The sequence below is a fragment of the Nicotiana tabacum genome, chromosome 19 (assembly GCF_000715075.1).
Source record: "Nicotiana tabacum cultivar K326 chromosome 19, ASM71507v2, whole genome shotgun sequence".
In the NCBI taxonomy this organism is placed as follows: Eukaryota; Viridiplantae; Streptophyta; class Magnoliopsida; order Solanales; family Solanaceae; genus Nicotiana; species Nicotiana tabacum.
This window is the reverse complement of record NC_134098.1, coordinates 123,987,473-124,009,117: the sequence shown is the minus strand read 5'-3', so window position 1 is coordinate 124,009,117 and position 21,645 is coordinate 123,987,473. Positions and strand designations below refer to the sequence as shown.

General features: G+C 38.8%; 2 protein-coding genes across 11 annotated transcripts; one reads left to right on the top strand and one right to left on the bottom strand.

The window, feature by feature from the left end:
- Positions 1-10,141: 10,141 nt before the first annotated feature.
- On the top strand, positions 10,142-10,828 carry LOC142173708 (uncharacterized). Its single transcript, XM_075239334.1, has one exon. The coding sequence runs from the start codon at positions 10,142-10,144 to the stop codon at positions 10,826-10,828; it is 687 nt and encodes a 228-aa protein (XP_075095435.1).
- A 1,902-nt stretch (positions 10,829-12,730) lies between these two features.
- LOC107825727 (uncharacterized) lies at positions 12,731-17,823 on the bottom strand. 10 transcript variants are annotated; one of them, XM_075238534.1, is made up of 9 exons: positions 16,589-17,823; positions 16,305-16,478; positions 15,521-15,562; positions 15,368-15,448; positions 14,925-15,044; positions 14,603-14,659; positions 13,293-13,391; positions 13,064-13,136; positions 12,731-12,983 (listed from the first exon to the last, which is right to left on the bottom strand). In XM_075238534.1, exons 1-8 carry the CDS (start codon positions 17,711-17,713, stop codon positions 13,086-13,088), a joined length of 1,749 nt encoding a protein of 582 aa, XP_075094635.1. In that variant the 5' UTR covers positions 17,714-17,823; the 3' UTR covers positions 12,731-12,983; positions 13,064-13,085. The 10 variants fall into 10 exon arrangements, 9 of the variants coding, with proteins under 9 accessions (XP_075094635.1, XP_016508117.1, XP_016508119.1 ...); XM_016652631.2 differs by having other exon boundaries at positions 15,368-15,562; XM_016652633.2 differs by having other exon boundaries at positions 12,731-13,136.
- Positions 17,824-21,645: the final 3,822 nt, after the last annotated feature.

Here is a 21,645-nt window from a genome sequence, read left to right as displayed (position 1 = left end):
GAGATTCTTGCTGTAAATTCGTTGTTTCCTTCGGATATCTGTTGCATATTTACTTTGGGACTACGAGGCGGTTCCTCGAGAGATCCCCCTGTACTGCATATTTACTTTTGGGACTACGAGGCGGTTCCTCGGGAGATCCCCCAGTACTGCATATTTACTTTTGGGACTACGAAGTGGTTCCTTGGGAGATTCCCCTGCACTACATATTTATTTTGGGACTATGAGGTGGTACCTCAGGAGTGCCCCTATTGTTTATCTCTATTTGTTGTGTTGTTCACTTCTCAGTCATTTCGTTATATTATTATATCATCTGTCTTACTTTTCTATTATTTCCAATAGGGCCTAACCTGGCCTCGTCACTACTCTACCGATATTAGGCTTGGCACTTATTGGGTACAGTTGTAGTGTACTCATACTACGTTTCTGCACATCTTTTTATGCAAATCCATGAACTTCTTATCAGCCCAGATATCAGTGAGCTACCTGTGTGAGGAGACTTCAAGGTACATCTGCCAGCGTCCGCAGACCTCGGAGTCCCCCTCTATCCTTATCATGTTGTTTTCCTTATTTTAGTAGACTCTGATGTATAGAGACATCAATATTTCTCTTAGAAGCTTGTGACTTATTTCTACCGAGTTTTGGGAGATTGTAGTTCTTTGATTTGCAGTTTTCATTTATTACAACTATTGAGGTTTGAGTTTCAAACTCTTATTATGTTATTCAGCAATTTGTTAGGCTTACCTAGTCTTAGAGACTAGGTACCATCACGACATCCTACGGAGGGTGAATTGGGGTCGTAACAAGTTGGTATCAGAGCTCTAGATTCATAGGTGTTATGAGTCACAAGCAGGGTTAGCAGAGTCTCACGGATCGGTACGGAGATGTTTGTACTTATCTTCGGGAGGCTACGGAACTGTTAGGAAATGTTCACTTCTTTGATTCCTTATCGTGCGCACTTATTGACTTTGAAATTCTAAACCTTTGTCTTTATATTCTCTCACAGATAATGAGGACACGCACAACTGGATTCGATGATCAGACACCCACGCCCCCTATTGGAGCTGCAAGAGGCCGGGGTCGGGGCATAGGCTAAGCCAAAGGCCGAGGAAGACCACGTGGTACATCCAGAGCACCTGCACGAGCTGTTGCAGAGGAACCACCAGTAGCTCCAGTTAGAGAGCAGGCACCTGAGACGCCTGTTACTACCCCTGCACTTCAAGAGACTCTTGCCCAGTTTTTGAGCATGTTTGCCACACTAGCTCAGGCAGGGTTGATTCCACTTGCTCCTGCCACATCTCAGGCCGGAGGAGGAGCACGGACTCCCGCCGCCCGTACCCCAGAGCCACGGGCCCAAGTTGACCATGCCTCATAGGTTATACCAGTGCAACCAGTTGTCCCAGTTCGGCCCGGGGTTAGGACATCAGTTTCGGAGGGGGAACAACTCAGGATCGAGAGGTACAAGAAGTACCACCCTTCCACTTTCAGCGGTTTGGCTTCAGAGGATGCTCAGGGTTTTCTTGAAGAATGTCACTGCATCCTCCGTACTATGGGTATTATGGATTCTAGTGGGGTTTCTTTCACGGCATTCCAGATTAGAGGAGCGGCCTACCAGTGGTGGTGGGCATACGAGTTGGATAGTCCGACTGAGGCATCTTCACTCACTTGGACTCAGTTTTCAGATATGTTCTTGAGGGAATATGTTCCTCAGAGTCTTAGAGATGCATGGCGCGCAGAGTTTGAGCAGTTACACCAGGGTTCTATGATCGTGTCATAGTATGCGGTTTGATTCAGTAATTTGGCTAGGCATGCACCAGCCTTGGTTGCTACTGTTCGAGAGCAAGTTCGTCGATTTATTGAGGGGCTCCACCCTAGTATTAAATTCAGTATGGCCCGAGAGCTGGAGATGGACATCGCATACCATCAGGTGGTGTCAATTGTTAGGAGATGGAGGGTATGCGGATCCGGGAGAGAGAAGAGAGAGAAGCTAAGAGACCTCGAGATTCTGGCACGTATAACAGTTCTCGTGCCCCAACTACAGCTCGTCAGGGTAGGGGTTGTGGGAGTCGCCCTGTTCATTCAGTACTTCCAGCCGCCAGCGGTACTCCGGCCACTCCTAGGCCCTAAGATCCCTATTATGCACCGCCAGTGTCTAGTGTACCTCTTGTACGAGGTGCTTCCAGTGGTCAGTCCAATCGATCAGGCCCGAGCCAGTCACAACAGCCATATCCTCCGAGAGCTTGTTTTGAGTGTGGTGACACTCGTCATATGGTTAGGGATTGCCCCATATTCAGGAGGGGTGCACCTCCACAGATTTCGCAGGCCCCACCTATTCCACAGGCCCTCAGGCTTCTCAGGCCATGATTACTGCACCAGCTGCCACTCCACCAGCACAACCATCTAGATGCGGAGGTCAGATAGGTGGAGGTCGCCCTAGAGGGGGAGGTCAGGCTAGATATTACTTGCATCCGATTCTGTTATCACAGGTATTGTTCCAGCCTGTCATAGAGATGCATCAGCCTTATTTGATATAGACTTCACTTATTCTTATGTGTCATCTTATTTTGCCCCATATTTGGGCATATCCCGTGATTCTTTGAGTTCTTCTGTTTATGTATCTACACCCATGGGTGATTCCATTATTGTTGACCGTGTGTATCGGTCGTGTTTGATTGTTATCAGTGGTTTTGTGACCAGAGTTGATTTATTATTGCTCAGTATAGTGGATTTCGATGTTATTTTAGGCATGGACTGGTTGTGATCCTATCACGCTATCCTTGATTGTCACGCCAAGACGGTGACATTGGCTATGCTAGGTCTACCACGGGTAGAGTGGAGAGGTACCTTGGATCATGTTCCTATTAGGGTTCTTTCATTTCTTAAGGCTCAACGAATGGTTGAGAAGGGGTGCGATGCGTATCTGGCCTATGTGAGAGATGTTAGTGTTGATACTCCTACCGTGGAGTCAGTTCTGGTAGTAAGGGACTTTCCGATATATTCCCAGCAGATCGTCCGGGTATGCCACCCGATAGGGATATTGACTTTGGCATTGATTTGTTACCGGACACTCAACCCATTTCTATTCCACCATATCATATGGCCCCAACAGAATTGAAAGAAATAAAAGAGCAGTTACAGGAGATGCTTGATAAGGGTTTTGTTCGGCCCAGTGTATCGCCTTGGGGTGCTCCTGTCTTATTTGTGAAGAAGAAGGATGGTTCTATACGGATGTGTATTAATTACCACCAGTTGAACAAGGTTACATTGAAGAACAAATATCCATTGCCTCGTATTGATGACCTATTTGATCAGCTTCAGGGTGCTAGAGTATTCTCTAAAATTGACTTGCGTTTAGGCTATCACCAGCTAAAGATTCGGGAGCCAGACATCCCGAAGACTGCTTTCAGGACTCAGTATGGTCATTACGAGTTCCTTGTGATGTCTTTTGGGTTGACCAATGCCCCATCAACATCTATTCATTTGATGAACAGTATATTTCAGCCCTATCTTGACTCATTCATCATTGTGTTTATTGACTACACTCTGGTGTACTCCCGGAGCCGGGAGGATCATGAGCAACACCTGAGGACTGTGCTTCAGACTTTGAGAGAAAAGAAGTTATATGGAAAATTTTCAAAGTGTGAATTCTGGCTTGATTCAGTGGAATTTTTGGGTCATATAGTTTCGTGTGAGGGGATCCAGGTAGATCCGAAGAAAATTTAAGCAATGCAGAATTGGCCTAGGCCGTTATCAGCTATTGAGATCCGGAGTTTTCTTGGCTTGGCGGGGTATTATCGCCGATTTGTAGAGGGTTTCTCTTCTATTGCTGCACCTATGACCAAATTTACCCTGAAGGGGGCTCCGTTTAGGTGGACCGAGGAATCTGAGGAGAGCTTTCAAAAGCTCAAGACAACTTTGAGTACAGACCCAGTATTGGTATTACCTACAGGTTTAGGGTCTTATACTGTGTATTGCGATGCGTCGCGTATTAGTCTCGACGCAGTGTTGATGCAAGATGGTAGGGTGATTGCCTATGCGTCCAGACAGTTAAAGGTACATGAGAAGAATTACATGGTCCACGACTTTGAGCTAGCAGGTATTGTTCATGACTTGAAGATTTGGCGGCATTATTTGTACGGTGTCCATTGTGAGGTCTACACCGATCACATGAGTCTACAACATCTGTTTAAACAGAAAGATCTTAACTCGCGGAAGCGGAGGTGGTTGGAGTTGCTTAAGGATTATGATATCACCATTCTCTATCATCCCGGAAAGGCCAATATGATGGCCGATGCCTTGAGTCGTAAGGCGGAGAATTTGGGCAACTTAGCATACTTACCGGTAGCAGATAGGCCTTTAGCCTTGGATGTTCAGGCCTTGGCTAACCAGTTTGTTAGATATTTCCGAGCCGAGCCGAGTTCTAGCTTGTGTGGTTTCTCAGTCTTCTCTCTATGATTATATCATAGAACGTTAGTGTGATGACCCTCATCTGCCTGTCCTTAAGGACACGGTTCAGCACAGTGATGCCAATGAAGTCACTATTGGGGATGACGGTGTATTGCGGATGTAGGGCAGGATATATGTGCCTAATATAGATGGGTTGCATGAGTTAATTCTCCAGGAGGCTCACAGTTTGCGGTACTTCATTCATCCAGGTGCCACGAAGATGTATCAGGATTTGAGACAGCACTATTAGTAGAGGCGAATGAAGAAAGATATAGTTGGGTTTGTAGCTCGGTGTTTAAATTATTAACAGATAAAGTACGAGCATTAAAGACCGGGCGGATTACTTCAGAGACTTGAAACTTCGGAGTGGAAGTTAGAGCGTATTACCAAGGACTTCGTAGTTGGGCTTCCACGGACTTTGAGGAAGTTTGATATTATTTGAGTGATCGTAGATCGGTTAACCAAGTTCGCGCATTTTATTCTAGTTGGTACTACTTATTCTTTGGAGAGGTTGGATGAGATTTATATCCGCGATATTTTTCGCCTACACGGTGTGCCAGCGTCTATCATTTCGGATCGGGGCACGCAGTTTACATCATAATTTTGGAATGCAGTGCAGCGAGAATTAGGTACACAGGTTCGGTTGAGTACAACATTTCACCCTCAGACGGACGGACAGTCCGAGCTCACTATTGAGATATTGAAGGATATGCTACACGTTTGTGCCATTGATTTTGGGGGCTCTTGGGATCTGTTTCTTCCACTTGCAGAATTTGCTTACAATAACAGCTACCAATCGAGTATTCAGATGGCTTCGTATGAGGCTTTATATAGGAGACGGTGTCGGTCTCCGGTGGGTTGGTTTGAGTCGGGTGAGTCTAGGCTATTGGGTACTGATTTGGTATAGGATGCTTTGGAAAAGGTTAAATTAATTCAGGACCGATTTCACATTACGCCGTCTAGACAGAAGAGTTATGCCGACCGGAAGGTCCGTGATATTGCTTACATGGTTGGGGAGAAGGTTCTGCTCAAGGTTTCACCCATGAAAGGTGTGTTGAGATTCGGGAAGAAGGGCAAGTTGAGTCCTAGGTATGTTGGGCCTTTTGAAATACTTAAGAAGATTTGAGAGGTGGCTTATGAACTTGCGTTACCGCCTAGTCTATCGGGTGTTCATCCAGTGTTTCATGTATCGATGCTCCGGAAGTATGTCGGGGATCCGTCACATGTTTGGGATTTCAGTACAGTACAGTTGGATGGTAATTTGACGTATGATGTGGAGCTGGTGACCATTTTAGACCCGCAGGTTCGAAAGTTGAGATCAAAGAATATAGCTTCAGTGAAAGTACAGTGGAGGGGCCAGTCAGTCGGAGAGGCTATGTGGTAGATTGAGCGGGAGATGTGGAGCAAATATCCACACCTATTTGAGGCTCCAGGTATGATTCTAAACCCGTTCGAGGGCGAACATTTGTTTAAGAAGGGGAGAATGTAATGACCCGGCCGGCCGTTTTGAGTATTTCAACCTCGTTTTTCCATTTACTACTCAATTTGTACTTTACAATTATTATGCGACTTGTCGGGGTAATTGGTTCGGGTCCGGTGAGGTTTTAAAATGAATTGAGATACTTAGTCTCCAAAATGAAAACTTAAGTTGAAAAAGGTTGACCGGATGTTGGCTTATGTGTAAACGACCACATAATAGAATTTTGATGGTTCCAATAACTCTGTATGATGATTTTGGACTTAGGAGCATGTCCGAAAATTATTTGGAAGTCCGTAGTTAAATTAGGCTTGAAATGGCTAAAATAGAAATTTAAGTTTGGAAGTTTGACCGGGAAGTTGACTTTTTGATATCGGGGCCGGAATCTGATTCTGAAAATTGGAATACCTCTGTTATGTTATTTATGACTTGTGTGCAAAATTTGAGGTCAATCGGACTTGATTTGATAGGTTTCGGCGTCGAATGTAGAAGTTGGAATTTCCTAGTTCCATTAGGCTTGAATTGAGGTATAACTCATAATTTTAACATTGTTTGATGTGATTTGAGGTTTCGACTAAGTTCGTATGATGTTTTAGGACTTGTTGGTTTAATTGGTTGAGGTCCCGGGGGCCTCGGGTGAGTTTCGGATGGTTAACCGATGAAATTTGGACTTGGAAGATGGTGAAGCTGTAGATTTCTGGTGTCTGGTTTCCTTCTTCGCGTTCGTGGTAGGTGTCACTCATTCGCGACGAATAGTTGGAGAAAGGGGAAGATTAGTTCTTCGTGTTCGCGAAGGATGAGGGCCAGTATGCATCGCGAAAGCGAGAGAGGAGACGCGTTCGCAAAGAAGAGTGAGGGCTAGGGTGGACTTCACGCGTTGGCCTACGCATTCGCGAGTGAGGCGTCACGTTCGCGAATGCCTGGGATCCCTTGTCATCGCGTTCGCGAGAGGACCCTCGCGTTCACGAAGAGGAAAGTTTGGGCAGCACATTTTTGTGCTTCACGAACGCGAGGCAAGGGTCGCGTTCGCGAAGAAGGAATGCCTGGACAGAAAGTTTAAGTTTTGAAAATGGGACTTCATTCCATTTTCCATTTTTAGCGATTTGGAGCTCGGTATGAGGCATATTTCGGGAGAGTTTCAAGAAAAATAACGAGGTAAGTGTTCTTAACTTAATTTTGGTCAAATTACCTGAATCCATGATTGTTTTTAATATTTAATTGGTGAATTAAGTTGGAAGATTTAAAAAAACCTCTTGGTTTAAATTGAAGATTTGAGGGTCGAGATAATGTCGGAATTTGGTAAAATTTATATGGTTGGACTCGTGGTTGAATGGACGTTCATATTTTATAACTTTTGTCAAGTTCCGAGACGTGGGCCCCACAGGCAATTTTTGAGATAAATTTCGAATGTTATTGAAAAATCTGTATTTTCATATGGAATTAATTCCTATAATTTGTGTTGACTAAATCGAATTAATTTTGACTAGATTCGAGAGCCGATCAGAGTCGAAAAATCGAGGGAAAGGCATTCTTATTGACTGATTGAGCTTGGCTTGAGGTAAGTGTCTTGTCTAACCCTGGGAGGGGGAGGGGGGGGGAGGGAATCCCCTGAGGAAAAGTAACAGCACAACAAATAGAGGAAAACAACAGGGGCGCTCTCGAAGTATCGCCTCGTAAACCCAAATGTAAATGCTCAGAGGGGGATCTCCCGAGTTACCGCATCGTAGTCCCAAAAGTAAATATGTAGCTGGGGGATTTCCCGGGGTATCGCCTCATAGTCCCAAAAGTAAATATGCAAACAAGGGGATCTCCCGAGGTACCGCCTCGTAGTCCCAAAGTACATATGCAAACAGGGGGATCTCCCAAGGTACCGCCTCATAGTCCCAAAGTAAATATGCAAACAGGGGAGATGGAAAAATAACTCAGCAAGAACAACCTCTTCTTAAATATAAATTTCTGATAAATATATTAACGTCTCAATTTAAACTTGTTTAATTAATTATTTGCGGATGGAATATCCATAATGTAATTCTTTCCATGAATTGTCAACTCAACAAGAACACAGAATTCACATACAATTCAAAGTAGCAATCATACCAAATTATCATATAAAACAAATTCGACAAACAAAGAACGAGGCATGACAAATAAGGATTTAATAAGTGCCACCAATTTCTAACTTAATACTTAAAAATGCCCACGACTTTAAGCCAACAAAATTTACACGTATAATCCCGAGTACGTACTTGTCACCTCGCGTACGCGGCTTTCATATTATACAAATGGCACATACGACTCAATGCCTAAGGGGTAATTCCCCCACTCAAGGTTAGGCAAGATACTTACCTTTTTGAAGTTAGACCGATATTCCAAAATAGCTTTCTTAATTGAATTGACCTCCGGACAGATCAAATCTATCCAAATTAATTGTATAACTTCATTAAAATTAATCGAAAATAATTTCGGATAATAAAATGTCGACTTAAAAGTTTATTCTAAAATGTCAACGCGGGGCCCGTCTCTCGAAATTCGACAGAATTTTTATGAAATTCGAACCCCTATTCCGATACGAGTTCAACCATACCAATTTTATTAAATTTCGATAATGAATTGACCTCCAAATCCTCAATTTAAGGTATAGAAAATTTCTACCATTTTCAACCCAGTTCACTAATTTCATGATAAAAACAACAATAGATTCATATATTTTAACCAAAATCGAGTTAGGAATTCTTACCCCAATATTTTCCTTGAAAAACTCTCGAAAAATTGCCTCACCCGAGCTTTCTTCATCCAAAAATGGAAGAATGAGAGGAAGTCTCATTTTTTGACTTTATTCTGCTGCCCAGGGGTTTGTTCTTCGCGTTCGCGATGAACAAATTCTTCAACAACCATTTCCAAACTCTTCCCAGGTAGCCTATAGTATAATAGTCATAATGTTTTGTACAAAACTCCAAATGACAACTGGTTTAACTTTTTGAAAACTAGTCATCAAGGGATACAACTTTCATGTTTTGATCATCTCTCAATTCCTTATATATTTCGAGATATAAGCTTCCAAAGTCAGCCCTGTGCAACAAACATTTCTTCTTCACGATTTCCAAACTCTTCCCAGACAACCTGTGATTTATCCACCATATCTTTTTGTACACAAATCTAAATACCAAACAATTTGATTTGCTAAAACCTAGACACAAACATTTCTTCTTCACGATTTTCAAACTCTTCCCAGACCATATCTTTTTGTACACAAATCTAAATACCAAACAATTTGATTTGCTAAAACCTAGACACAAAAAGCTACAACTTTCATTTTTGGATCATCTCCAAATTCTATATAGATTGCAAGATATAAGCTTCCGAAATCGGGTGACGGACAATATGAATTCCTTCTTCACGAACGCGAGCGCCTCTTCGCGAACGCGAAGAACAAAATCCCAGAAGCCAGATCCTTCTTCGCGAACACGAGAGGCTCCTTGCGAACGCGAAGAAAAAAACCAGATATCAGAAAACCAGCATCCAAAGTAGCCCAAAATGATCTGATAACACACCTGAAACACACCCGAGGCCTACGGGACCCCAACCAAATATACCAACAAGTCCTAAAATACGACACGAACTTAGTCGAGGCATCAAATCACATCAAACAATATCGAAACTACGAATCACACCTCAAATCAAACTTATGAGTTTATGAAATTTCCAAATTCTATAACTTGTGCCGAAACATATCAAATCTATCAGGAATGACCCCAAATTTTGCACACGAATCATAAATGACATAATGGATCTATTCCAATTTTCGGAATCGAATTTCGACCCCGATATCAATAAAGTCAACTCCTGGTCAAACTTTCTAAAAATCTTCTATTTTACAACTTTTACCAAAATGCGTCGAATTGTCCTACGGACTTTCAAATCTAAATCCGGACATATGTCTAAGTTTGAAATCACTATACGAAGCTATTGACACCATCAAAATCCCATTCCGGAGTCGTTGGCTCAAAATTCAAACTCCGGTCAACTATTTTCATTTAAACTTCAAAAATAAGAATTGTTCTTTCAATTAAATTTTGAATCTTCCGAAAATCAAACTCGACAATACACGCGGGTCATAATACATGTTACAAAGTTACTCAGGATCTTAAGTCGCTGAACGAAACGTTAATTCTCAAAACGACAAGTCGGGTCGTTACAAGAACCTTTCTATGGACAGGAAACATGGAGGCTTCCAAAAAGGCATTACGAGCCTGGGATAAACTATGTCTACCAAAGAGTACAGGAGGACTAAATCTTCTGAACATTCACCTATGGAACAAAGCGGCTATGTGTAAGCTACTATGGAAGTTGAGTAAGAAGAAAAATATCTTATGGGTGAAGTGGATTCATATATACTATGGGAAAGAAGACTCGATGTGGGATAAATTTCCCAAGCAAGCTTGTTGGATGATACAAAAAGTTTTTAAAGCTAAGCAATATATTGAGGAAGCTGGTATGACCAAAGAAGATTTGATGAATCTAAGCTCATTTTCAATCAAACAGATGTATCTAAAGATGCTTGGAGAGTACATAAAGGTTAGCTGGAGAAGATTAATATGCAACAACACGGGATCTCTTAAATGGCTGTTCATAGTTACTATGGTGGCTCATGGAAGGTTATATACAAAGGATCGGCTAGCTCACTGGGGAATGGTGGTGGATCATACATGTCTTTTGTGTCAGGCAGCATTGGAAAGTATTGAACATCTATTCTTCAGATGTATTGTATCTACTTTTATTTGGGGGAAGATATTGGAATGGCAAGGTATATCAAGGAATGTTATGGAGTGGATTGAGGAAATACAATGGCTTGAAAGTAATCATAGAGAGAAGAGTGCAGCAGCCACATATGGCAAGAAAGGAATTTAGTGGTGTTTCAGAGCAAAAGAAGACAACCTACATAAATTATCAAGATAATCATCCAGGAGGTCTTTGTGAGAACTAGTATGTACAAGAAGCTGAACAACAAAATAAATAATATGAACTTTTATCCTGTCTTATAAAGATTTTAGGCTATTTGACAGGGTGAACTGAGTAGAGTCGGAGAGCAAACCTGGGGTAGTCCAGTTTGATGTTTTCTGCTTTTTCTTCTTGAGCTGTATTCTCTTAGTTGGTAATAAAATTGCTTATTTACCAACAAAAAAAATAAAAATGAATATCAATTTATATAGTAAACTTGTAGGAGATAATAGTAGAATGATTTCAATACTTCTGAGATTTTTACACAAGTAGTATATGGATTAGATTAATAAAAGTTTTGGTCAAACCTTAAGTGCTTATAAGCTAAAAAATAATAAGTTGGGGCGACCAACTTATGAATTTTGACTTATTTTAGCTTATAAATACTTTTAATTTTACCGGACATATAGATAAGCCGAAAATAACTTGAAAGCTAGTTATAAGCTTCCCAAACACCCTCGTATAATTACGAATAATTATGTGTTCTATTATATTATGAAGTTAACCTTAAACACAGATTTTTTAAAATTAAACATGGTTCTACTAAATAGTTGAATCCTTTTATTCGTCCAACATGTACATTTTTCCTTAAAAAATTCATTGCATTAACATAATGGCCAGGAGAATTCAAAAAGCATTATGACGCTAGGGATCGTTTGGTATGCCAAATAAGATGGGATAAAATGTGATACTACTAAATTTATACTATTTTTGATTGACGGTATAAATTTATCCTGGGACAAATTTATATCATCAACCAAACATAGTATGAACTTAGTCCCAAACTTAATTCTGAATATCCCACCTTATCCCATCAAACTTGGTATTACTCTATCCCACTTGAACCCACCTTCCAGGTGAGATAAATTAGCCTAAAAATTATAATCTCATGACTATAATCCTGAAATAATTTAAACTGCGTACCAAACTACCCCTAAGATTTGAAAGTTTAGCCAGGGCCAAGCTTAGGATTCTACTACTCGGGACGTCCTATCAGGATTTGGTTATTTTGGATGGTCAAAAGACTCTTCCGCTTTCCTGTCTTTATCTTTAATTTCTTGTGTTGGTTGCTCTACTTTCTAGCTGGTGTTAATGATTTTCTGACTTTTACACTACTGTATTTTTTTCTCTATACTGTTGCATGCTTGCTAGGAGCCAACGATCTGCCGGAAACAGCTCTCTACTTGCATAAAGTAAGGATAAGGCTGCGTGCATAATACCCTCCCCAGAACCCCTATTTGTGAGATACACTGGGTTTTTTGTTGTTGTTACTTTTGACTAACTTCACTTGCACTTTATCCAGATTTCACTCTTTCGGCATATTCTGAATTCATCAGACAATAGAAATAGTCAGTCGAGGCTGTATTTCATATTTTGAGATAGCTATCCTCTCGTGTATCACTTTCATACGTAATGCATAGTAGCAACATACGGCCTACGCTTTGTTTTCAACAATTTGACCTGAAAATAAAAACTGATAAATAGGAAAACTCAGTTTTTTCCCGTTTTTAGTTCTGCTTCTGTGAAGCACAATATTTGAGAATCCATAAAACAAACTTAAGACATCAACCCTTGAGTTTTAGGGACAAATGCATCAGCAAAATTGATGTTGCTGTTTTAGAGTCAAATCAAGCTTATCGAAAGGAAAAGGAAAAAATAAGTAAAACAAACTTACTGTCAGAAAGGAAATCAGAAATCAGACCAAGCTCTTGTTCTGAACAATCCATTGTTCTCCACTTTATAATTAACTTATTTTAACCGCTATAACAGAGCAAGAACACAGGAGAGGAGAGGCGTGCTATTCTATATGTATACTGCTTAAGTTAAAACTGATAATAACCAGAACATAGATTTCTAAGATTACATAAGAAAATTAAACTTAAGTAAAAGAGTTACAAAAATAAAATATAAGTACATTATATTCCAACTCCCTTGCTCGGAAGTAGGCAACAATGCTTTCTCTCTCCATCCAGCAACTATTCACAAGAATACTGTAATAACCGTTGCTTGTAACAGTTGAAGTATCCGTGTATGTGTCTGTGTCTGTCTGTGTCTCTGTCTATATCTATGTGTATATTATGTGTTTTATGAGTGTGCATACAACATACATTAGAGATTTATTAGTAAACCAAAAAAGTATCTCACCATTCCTAACATCTCTTCCAGATTATGGTGAAGTGCTTGAAGTGACAGCAATTGACAATCTTTCCTGGAACACCTAATAAAATGTATAACATGTGATATAAATGAATATATGGCATGATGATCTATTGAAAAGCGGAAAAAAAACAAGGAATATATGCCAAGATTCCATCAAAGAATTTTGGCATAGGCTGCAGAAAAAGTATGCTGGCATAGCATAACTGCTCATTACCATTCTGAAGTGTTCCAACTCTTTACCAAGCTCTGCCTCAAAGTCTTTCACTGATGGCAGCACATTATCAGGGGAGGGCAAATTTCCTGCTTCAAGCACCTACAACATTCATGGCGTAAATGACGTGACAATGCAAATGCTTAAACTTTTAAGTATGCATTGTCAGGAAAAGAAGTATGCATTTACTTCTACAAACAATTTGATTATCTAATATTGGTCAAATTTATTTACATGAATACATAAGGGTTGCAGCACCTGGAGAAAAACTTCCATGCAGCTGAGCTAATTCTTAGATTGCTGAGGTTAAACCTGTGTCTTTAATTAGCTAAAATCAGAGGTGCTTGGGAGTAGGTCACACTTTTCATCCTAGACAAATTGGAAGTAGTCAATATTATAGCCTGTTTGGCCAAGCTTCTCCCCAAGCCAAAAGTGTTTTTTTTTTCTTTCAAAAAAGTGCTTTTTTCGTCAATTTGAGGCGTTTGGCCAAGCTTTTTTTGGGGGAAAAAAGTGCTTTTGGCTAGAAGCAGAAGCAGTTTTGAAGAAGTAAAAAAAAGTAGCTTCTCCCTAGAAGGGAAGCAGAAGCAGTTTTGACTTTTCTTCCTACCAAAAATACCCCTTGCAAAATATTATATATACCAAAATAACCTTAGTTTAAACTAATAAGTAATATAAAATGACTTTTGGGATGAACTTTCATATTTATTGAATGATTTTTTGATATATTTAAATTATCTTGAAAGAATAAAGTACTTTTCAATTTTATTTTATATTTTACTTAAATAAAATAAAAAACTTAATTGTTATCTTTAATAATAAATATTTGTAATTATTTATCTACTTAGATAATATTAACTATTAAGCAAATCTTTTCGTGTCTTTATTTGTAATTTGACACTTAAAAGCACTTTTTGAAAAGCTTGGCCAAACACAAATTATTATTCGAAAGTGCTTCTCAAATTGATTAGTCAAACACAAACTGCTTTTCTCCAAAAGTACTTTTTTGAAAAGCACTTTTGAAAAAAACACTTCTGAAAATAAGCTGATTTTTCCAGCTTGGCCAAACAGACTATTAGTGTTTTTGAGTCCAATTGATTAGAAGCATCTATGCATTTAGAATTTATTTTGTGCCAATCTTTGTAACCAGGACGCTGATGATAATGTTCTCTTCTTTTCTTTATACCATAGTTTACCAAAATAAAGTAGAGCAAATGTGTCAAATAGTCTAATTGTCTGAACCAATATGTCCTCAACAACAGTTATTCATCACTTGATAATAAAATAAAAATTAGCCTTCAGAAGGAAAATTCCACCTCGCGTAATTTTTGAGAATTGCGATTGTTGTCTAACAAGCAAAAAGCTGGTATGATCTATCACAAGCATTAAAGCAGCAAATGTGAATGAACGACCCAAAACATATCATGTATCTTCAGATGACAATGGGACTTGTTGCCTCTGTGAGGAAAATATCAGATCGGCCAGAAGATATAACACATGATGAAATGTCAGAACCATTTTTGCCTCCTTCTATAGCATTAAGAAGTTGTACCACAAGAGATCAACTGAACAGAATCACATGGGTTCCTAGAAGATATAAGGAAGAGAAACATAAGGATGACTGTAAAGGTTATATACCAATTTAAATCCTTCGCAGGTATGTGAGAATTCCGCATTGTCGATGTTGACCAGCTGAAGTTGTTCTATTGCAGCAGATACACGTAGAATTGCACAAAGAATTCTGGATTTCCATCTCATCTAAGGTAGAAAGATAAGGGTTAAACAAACATAAGAGCTTCCATCTATGCTAACATGTTATCTGCATTTGTCTTATTCATGTCAATTTACTGACATGGGTGTCGGTATTCCGTGCATATCTACAAAATATATTGAAAAAATTGCTAAAAGTTGAACATATTCGGGGGTGTTGGTACTTAGAGCAGATTCTTCAAAGTTAACAAAACTTGCTAAAAACTGAACTTACGCATGCCAGATACACACCCATAATGCAGTTAGAGAGTGTAGAAGTCTCTATATCACAAAAAATTAAGATAGCTCTTGGTCAAAACACAATATGATACCTCTTCTGTCAATTCCTCAAGCACAACATGATCACACTTGAGAAGTTTCTTTCTATGGTGCCGCACAAGTAAAGCTATTAACTGGAAGCTGACGAAAATGCCATCAGTTTTCAATCTGAATCTTATTCTGAGTAAATAAGGGAGACACCATACCTTAACCTCTTCATCATTATAACCATGCAGATGGTCACCATTCTGCACAGTAAGTTAAGCTTGTCATAATAAATTACATGGGAATGCTCCCAATAACTCTTTCTCAAGGTAGATAAGAGGACTGAATCAGCTGAATCCAGATAACTTAATCATCAATCAATGACAGACAGATGCCTCAGAATATCTATCCCTCTATATCTCTATCTTTAGCTACTGTCTGTTTATTGCTTCATTTTCACTTCTTTTGAGCCGAGGGTCTTTCGGAAACAACCTCTCTACCTTCGTTAGGTAGGGGTAAGGTCTGCGTACACTTCACCCTCCCCAGACCTCACTTGTGGGATTTCACTGGACTTGTTGTTGTTGTTGTTGTATATCTCTATCTTTAATATGAGAAACTAGGGCCTGTTTGGTTTGGATTAGTTCACCCGATTTAATCAGTATGTCTAATTAATTCTCTTTTATAATCAATTAATGTTCCGTTACTGTTTAAAAAATCGCATTTCTCAAAAATGACTATCATCTTACCGAAACTTATTTATTGAATTATCTAATTATCACTATTCTAAATCAAAATCATTTTCAAAAATATAAAACCAAACAGGCCATGACACAGCTTTAATTATGCAATGCTATTCATTGAAACTCTTGCACGCAAATACACCAATCAAATCTTTTTGTCACTTTATGGTTGCAGCATTACATGAACAAAAGTTACCTAAACTCCTGCACATGCAATGGCACAGAAATTTATCTGAATCTTCTGAGTAGAGAAATAAACACATACCATTATAATATGGTAAGACTGCTTATGGTAGCCCTTTTTACCAACATAAAGACCGATTTTGTGAAGCAAACAAGCTGCCTCAAGATACTCAAGATCTTTATCCTCCAAGCATACAACGAATCCATCAGAACCATTGCCCGATTCATACCATTTTCTCAAACCATCAAATATCTCCTACATCAAGAACATTAAGAAAATCATCTCAAAACAGTATTTCCGCCCTAAAAATATGGAACAAGAGATGGTGAACTTCTTATTGTTTCCCATTCCGAATTATCAAATACCTTCGCAACACTATAGCACAATGCAGCAGATTTCATGCGCTGCTTGTTATTAAACCTTGTCGCGAGCCTCACTACAGACCTCCACCTTGCATTCACCCTCGGATCATAATGATTAAAAACTTCCCCTAACTTCTCTGCAATCACACCCTCCCCTAATGCATATACAGAAACCTCCATCTCCTCAATCTTAAGTTCCTTAAATATCTCCTCCAATAAAACTGCCCCTGCCACAATAAATTCTGATCTCTTCTTGAAAAAACTCTGCCTTTGAACCATCCCCCCAACTCTTCTCTCTTCCTCGCTCAACCTCTTCACTAATCCCCTCAATTCTTCCATTGTAAAACTCCAATCCCTCCTATTTTCCTCAAATATGCCCACATTTCCCTCCATCTTACTTGCATAGCCATGGAAAATAGCCTTTTCAATATTCCTAATCGTCCCTGATGAACCAATCACTTTATTAATATCGTAATGCTTAACCTTCTCGCTCAAACCCGAGGCTCGGATTATACCCTTAATATTTTCCCGCATTTCTGTAATTTCAGGAAATTTTTGAGTTAAAGTGACATGCCCCAACGCTAGTGAAATGGAGAACAGAATGTTGCCCTCTTTGCCAATTACGAACTCGGTAGAGCCACCTCCTATGTCAATTGTAAGAACTGTACGGTCATGAACAGGATGAAATTGAAGTATACCTTGGTATATAAGGCGGGCCTCTTCGAGACCGGAGAGTACGTCAACTTGCAGGCCTAGGATTTCATGGATCGTGTTAAGGAATTGCGATTGATTGGAAGCTTCTCGAACAGCTGAAGTGGCTACGAGGCGGGAATGGGAGGGAGGAACGCGATGGGACTGAAGAAGATTCTGAAACTTTCGAAGTGCTGTCGTGGCGCGTAGCTGGGAGGCAGTGGAGATAGTGGCGGAGGTAGTGGTGGTGGTAGTATCAAGGCCGAGGAGTACTCTTTCCTTAAACCGATCGAGGGTGAGGAAACGGCCGGTGGAAGGGTCGGCGCGAACTATGAGGAGCTTGAAGGAGTTGGTGCCGAGGTCTACGGCGGCGAAGAGGTTATCTCTGACGGCGGGAATTGAGGTGGTGTTGAGAGGAATTGGGAGATTGGCCGACATTTACTCCGGCATCGACTGAAGTATGCCAATTGTTACTCTGTTTAGCTATCGCTTTTCTCCTTTCTGATTGCTTGCTTCCCGCATATAAATCACGCATAAATTATTCACGCGACTTACTAATTGCTACTTATATAAATAGTATTTGAAAATGCATTGTGATACGTTCACTGACTTTGCATACTAAAAGTAATTAATATTATGGGTATAACAGAAAAATAGAAATTATTTTCTCTTGATATACTAAAAATAAAAATATATTTTTAAATTATTGAATAAGTAAAAGTGAACCAGAAATATTTAGTAAATGCAACTTACGATAAATCGCATGCCTCTTTTGTACGCCACTTATACATCACATTTATGCTATTTCCGATAGCAAATTTATAATTCCATTTATAGAATGCGATTTGTCATTCGTGAACTAGCCTTACATATTCCTTGGTTATTAACTAGGTTCCCTATCTACTACGCAAAATTAGAAATTGGGTTTCAATAGAGGCTATATAGGAGTTTTATAGTTTTACCAATAAAAATCAAACTAATTACTCTTGCCTGCTAGGGTTGTTTAAAATCAAATCGAAATCGTTAACCGAATCGAACCGATGACTTATTGGTATCGAATTATTAGGGTAATGGATGACGAACGGATTGAGATTTTATAATTAATGGCTTAACGGTTTGGGGCGGATTACTCAATTTTCTTATCGGATAAACCGTTAACCCGTTAAGAATTTTTATATTCAGACTTTCCTATGGATCTTGAAGTAGTAAGAACTCCTAAGACTCGATATCAATTCCAATTTATAACTTTTTCACCCGAATTTTCAATTCTATCCGGCTCATCAAGTCTGTTAGGATGCGTACAAGAAGTCAGTCAACAAAATCACCCATAAAAAAGAATTCATTTCAATATTATACCCAAAAAAATTATTTGGTTTAGACGATAAACCGCCCAATAACCGCCCGATAATCGTTAATCCGATATCAATCCGCCCATTGTCTTATTGGATGGCTAGCGGATTACTACATTTATAATCCGATAACCGATAAGTCGAACCGTTAAACGTAATTATACGCTCGGTCTGCCCGATAACCCACCCCTATTGCCTAACCATTTACTGTTCTATCATCAAACTAATTACCCTTCATACCCATCATAGTAATTGTCTCTTTTTTCTCCTTTTCTTTTTTCTCGTTTTTCTTTATTCTTTGCTTTTTTTTTTTTCTCCTTTTATGTTTATTTTCCAATCATATTGTTTTTTCAACCATAATCTGATTCCATGCTCAATTTTGGCTCATTTTTCTCTTTTGTTTATTTTTTTTATTTCTTGATCCTTTTCTAATTTCATTTAAATCTTTTTTCCTTTTATTTCCTTTTTCTGCATAATCTGATTTTATTCACTTTTTTTGCTCCTTTTCTTTATTCTTCTTTTTTTCCTATGCAATAATAAAAAGATAACCGATATTGATACTCCCTCCGTTTCAATTTATGTGAACCTATTTTCTTTTTTAGTATGTGCCAAAAAGAATTACTTATTTCCCTATTTGAAAATAATTTACCTTTATGCAATGATTTGTAGCCATAAAAATATATATGCGCCTCATTTTGCACCACAAGTTCAAAAATCTTCTCTCTTTTCTTAAACTCTGTGCCCAGTTAAATGAGTTCACATAAGTTAAAACGGAGGGAGTATAATATATTTTTGTCTTACCTTTTCTCATTTCTTTTTCTGTAGATCTTTTTCATTAGTATAATAAAGTGGCATATTAGTAGTTAATGTTAATGTGAAAAACTTGCCACAATAGTATACCAAAACTGCATATAAATATACCAAATAGGTATATTACTATTTTATATCTCCAAACACATGCTTCTTATACAATGAATATTATTTTCATGGAACTCTATCAAAAAATTTATTTAAGAAAATATTTGCAAGGACCTAGTTGGAAAAATTAAAAATAACTTATTTATTACTGTATACTATAACAATAATGTTACTATAACCATGACTTTAGCTTGGCACAATAACACCTAAATCATTCAATAAAATAGCAGTCAAAGTATACTATTATGGTATATTATATACTATTACAACATATTGTTGCAGTATATTGCATATTATTACATGTTATAGTATATTGTATACTATAACAGTATACTGTTGCAATATAGCTATATACTTCAAAGAAGGTGTCTTGCAAACCCCCAAAATATTTTAATGATTAACATTATTAACTGGAACATAAGGGGAGTGAAATCCAAAGGAGCGAGCATAAGATTGGCCAAATTGATCAGGATGCACAAAATTGATTTTGTGGTGTTACATGAATCATTCTTGGTTGCAAATCAGTTAGCATTACAAGAATATTATGGGCTTTGATCATGCCGCTTTCAATAAATAGCAAAATTTGGTGTATGTGGAGGAATAACACTAATTGCACTATCATCAGCAATAGTTTGCAACAGATTACTCTGGAGGCCAATCACAATGGAAATAAATTCTGGATAACATGGGTCTATGCTAAATCTACTATTAAAAAAAGAAGGAAACTTTGGCGCAAAATCAGGTCTGTCCATCATTGCATCAACGGACCACGGACTATTCTAGGAGACTTCAATGTTATTACGAATGCTGATGAAAAGAAAGGTCGTGCACCTTACACCCTAAATGAGAGCAGAGATTTTCTTTCATGCATGGAGGATTGCGAGATGTGCGATTTAGGCTTCAATGGCTATCCTTTCACCTAGTGCAATGGCAGGTGCAGAAGAAATAAAATAAGCGAGAGGCTGGATAGGGTCATGATTAATGAAGACTAGTCAGATCTTTTTCATTCTAATACGGTCTACCACAGAGGCAAGACTGGATCTGACCATAGCCTTATGATTTTCAAAGCTGGAAATGATAATGCTGAATTCACCAGGTACTTTAGGTTTCTCAATTTTTGGACCTCTCAAAGTGACTATCTCTCTACAGTTGAGGAAATCTAAAATATTGACATTCAGGGCAACTACCTTTGGGTCTTACAACAGAAGCTTAATTGTTTCTAAAGGCCTAAGCAACTGGTCCAAAGATACCATTGGTGATGTTTTTGAAATAGTTAAAAAATTAAAGACTGATATCTACCGATTAGAGGAAATCTATGATGCTAACGACACTAATAATAACAGGCAGACTCTTAGTAAGGCCCATACTGAATACACCAGATGGCTAAAGATTCAAGAGTCCATTTTCAAACAGAAAGCAAGAATCAAATGGGTAGAGGAAGGAGATGCCAACACTAAATATTTCTATAGTGTAGTGAAAGAGAAAAGAAGGAAAGCTCATATACACAAAATTAAAGATGCCAATGGAGGATGGATTGAGGGTAATAAGGCCATCTCTAATGTTGTTGTGGACCACTTCTCTAAACTCTTTGAGCACAGCCCCAACGATAATGATCTATTTATTTTACAATGCGTGGACTCACTTATTATAGATGAAGACAACAGATACATGTATGAATTGCCAGATGAAAAAGAGATAAGGAATGTTGTCTTCTCCATTGATCCTAATAGTACCGTTGGGCCTGATGGGTTTAATGTGCACTTTTATCAAGCTACCCTGAATATTATTAAAAATGAGATATGCCAATTTGTTCAACCTTACTTCTCCGGGACCAGTCTTACTAAATACTTCTCTCACACAAACCTCGTTCTAATTCCAAAAGTATCCTCACCTTCCACCTTAGACCAGCTCAGACCTATTAGTTTGTGCAATGTATCCAACAAGATTATCTCCAAACTCTTATCTACCAAATTATCCCAACTACTCCCCAAACTCATCTCTGATAACCAAACAGGTTTTGTCAAGGGCAAGATCATTACTGAGAACATCCTTCTGGCCCAAAAGATTGTCCATGATATTCGTAAGAATAACTAGGGGCAACAT

Excerpts from the sequence above, each read along its gene's own strand:
- LOC142173708 (XM_075239334.1), top strand. The coding sequence starts at position 10,142 with ATGGAGGCTTCCAAAAAGGCATTACGAGCCTGGGATAAACTATGTCTA.
- LOC107825727 (XM_016652630.2), bottom strand. The coding sequence starts at position 17,713 with ATGTCGGCCAATCTCCCAATTCCTCTCAACACCACCTCAATTCCCGCC. Across the intron at positions 14,660-14,924 it reads CCTGCGAAGGATTTAAATTG|ATCATACCAGCTTTTTGCTT; the intron begins GTATATAACCTT and ends TGCTTGTGATAG. Across the intron at positions 13,392-14,602 it reads ATTCTCAAAAATTACGCGAG|GTGCTTGAAGCAGGAAATTT; the intron begins GTGGAATTTTCC and ends TGAATGTTGTAG.